The 1,902-nt window shown below is 48.2% G+C and overlaps 1 protein-coding gene across 1 annotated transcript in view; it reads right to left on the bottom strand.

Moving 5' to 3' along the window:
- Positions 1-1,285, bottom strand: part of WBP4 (WW domain binding protein 4) — a 25,154-nt gene extending 23,869 nt beyond the window's left edge. Inside the window, exon 1 of the mRNA XM_005420814.2 lies at positions 1,206-1,285. Within this exon, the coding sequence (XP_005420871.1) occupies positions 1,206-1,285 (80 nt within the window). The remainder of the gene's footprint in view (positions 1-1,205) is intronic.
- Between the last annotated feature and the right edge of the window lie 617 nt (positions 1,286-1,902).

The raw sequence follows: 1,902 nt of genomic DNA, 5'->3' as shown, positions 1-1,902 counted from the left end.
AAATAAAACTCACGCCGGGCTGGTGTTCCACAGCACACCCGCCCCCCCCCTCCCTCCCCCTCCGCCCTGCCCTGTGTGACTGATCTCCCCACGGTTCTGCGAAAAAAGTCGTGTTAATTCACCGGCTGCAGCTGGCAGCCTGTTTGCTACAGTCACGCACAGGGGTGGAGGAGAAGCCTGCGGAGTGAGTCATGGCTGTAAGAGGCCCTCCGGTTGTTTATGGCAAAAACAGGGGGTGGCTCATTCAACATGTGGGAAATACGGGGAGTAAGAGTTGCCTCGATCCATCCCACAGGGACAGGGCGGTGGTACCTGTACCGAGCACCCCCTGGCCCAGCTCGCTGTCGAGCTGCCTGAGAAAGAAGGTGGGGAGGTTGCCTTTTCCTCTCACAAGGAGGGCTTGTGGTCAAACTGTCATAGCTAGCTGCAGGAGTTTTGCATTTGTCAGCATTTCCATTATAAGTGTACTTTTTATGTAGTTCACAACATGGCTATAAATATACGCCCTGGGTTGAAATTTGGTTGATGGCATCTTCTCCATCTAACCAACTTTTGAAATTATTCTGCTTAAATGCTAAGTGGAAATTCATGGACAATACCGGCTTTTTATGTTTCTTTCAACTTTAAAGTTTAGCTACTTACACACATGGACTCATTTACAGCTGTTAGTCCAAAAAAATTCCTTCTCCCTTGAGTTTGTTAAGTTGGGGAAGAGTTTAAAGGCTTTACCTCAGTAGGCATTGGTCATTAATTAGTGCACAGAGACTCTGAAGACTCTTACAAGGTCCGGGCTACCTCGAGTGAGGGCAGCCAGCTCCAGGAGGGACGCGGGACACTGTGTGTCTGCACAGCTCTAACCCCCGAGTGCCAGGGCAATTCCGATGCCTCAGCACCACGGACAAGAAGCTGGTGTTAAAATCAAGGCAGAATACGTTAACTTCCCTCTGTGGGATTTTAATTTTTTTTTTTTTTTACCGTGTCCGTTCAATTGCTGCTTCTGAGACAGGGGGAATGCCCAGTATTTAGGAGCTTTCGTTTTGTGTACCTCTGTGTACGCACTGGGTCTGGATCCCGTGAAACATGTCTGCCACCCAGTGGATGTCGCTGATCTCTATATATTCTATACATTTACCGCCTCTCCCCTGTGCCCAGCCCTACCCCGCCGGTAAGTTTGGGAAGCCAAGCGCTCAGGATGCCGGGCTCACCTGCCCGCCTCGGACATGTGCCCGAGGATGGTGTGACAGGATGTGCCACCATCCTTCCCGGCCAGCTCGGGACGCGACATGCGTCCCCCAAGGTGTAGCAGCTCTACACCTCTACAGCTCTCTACACTGCTGCTGGGCAGCAGTGAGGAGACGTGAATGGGGCAAACAACTGTAGGCACAGGGAGAGGCAGCTTCGGAGCTGAGACAGCTGGAGAATCGGATTTTGCAGCTTGATTTCCTTTGCCGTTGATTTCCACATAAACATAAAGGTTTTTGCCCGTGGTCTGTTGGGTTTTCTGGGAGCCTGGCCTGAGTCCCTGGGATCTGCTTTGCAGTTATGCTAAACTTAACCATCTGGAACATAAATGAGTGTCTGTTTGGTCTCTGTGTACAGAAGATGTTTTGCAGGTCTAAGCATGTTAGAAATACAAGCCTTGAGTGTAAGTTTTGCTGACTCAGTGTCCATAGTTTTTTGCTTTAATATATCTTAGTTTCCTGTATTAAAAATATGTGGATAACAGTATCATTTATCTTACAGATTACTGTAGTGATGAGAAGCATATAAGAACCTAAGAGAAAAGAAATAATTTCCTCTGTGATTTGAAAGTGTTTTATGATGCTCTAGAGAACAAGGGCAAAAAGAGGAGTTTGTGTGTTAATTTTAGCAAAGCTTCAGTGGGAAAAAATGTGGCCAGGT

Source organism: Geospiza fortis, unplaced genomic scaffold (assembly GCF_000277835.1).
Source record: "Geospiza fortis unplaced genomic scaffold, GeoFor_1.0 scaffold194, whole genome shotgun sequence".
Taxonomy (NCBI): domain Eukaryota; kingdom Metazoa; phylum Chordata; class Aves; order Passeriformes; family Thraupidae; genus Geospiza; species Geospiza fortis.
This window is presented reverse-complemented; position numbering and strand designations above follow the sequence as displayed.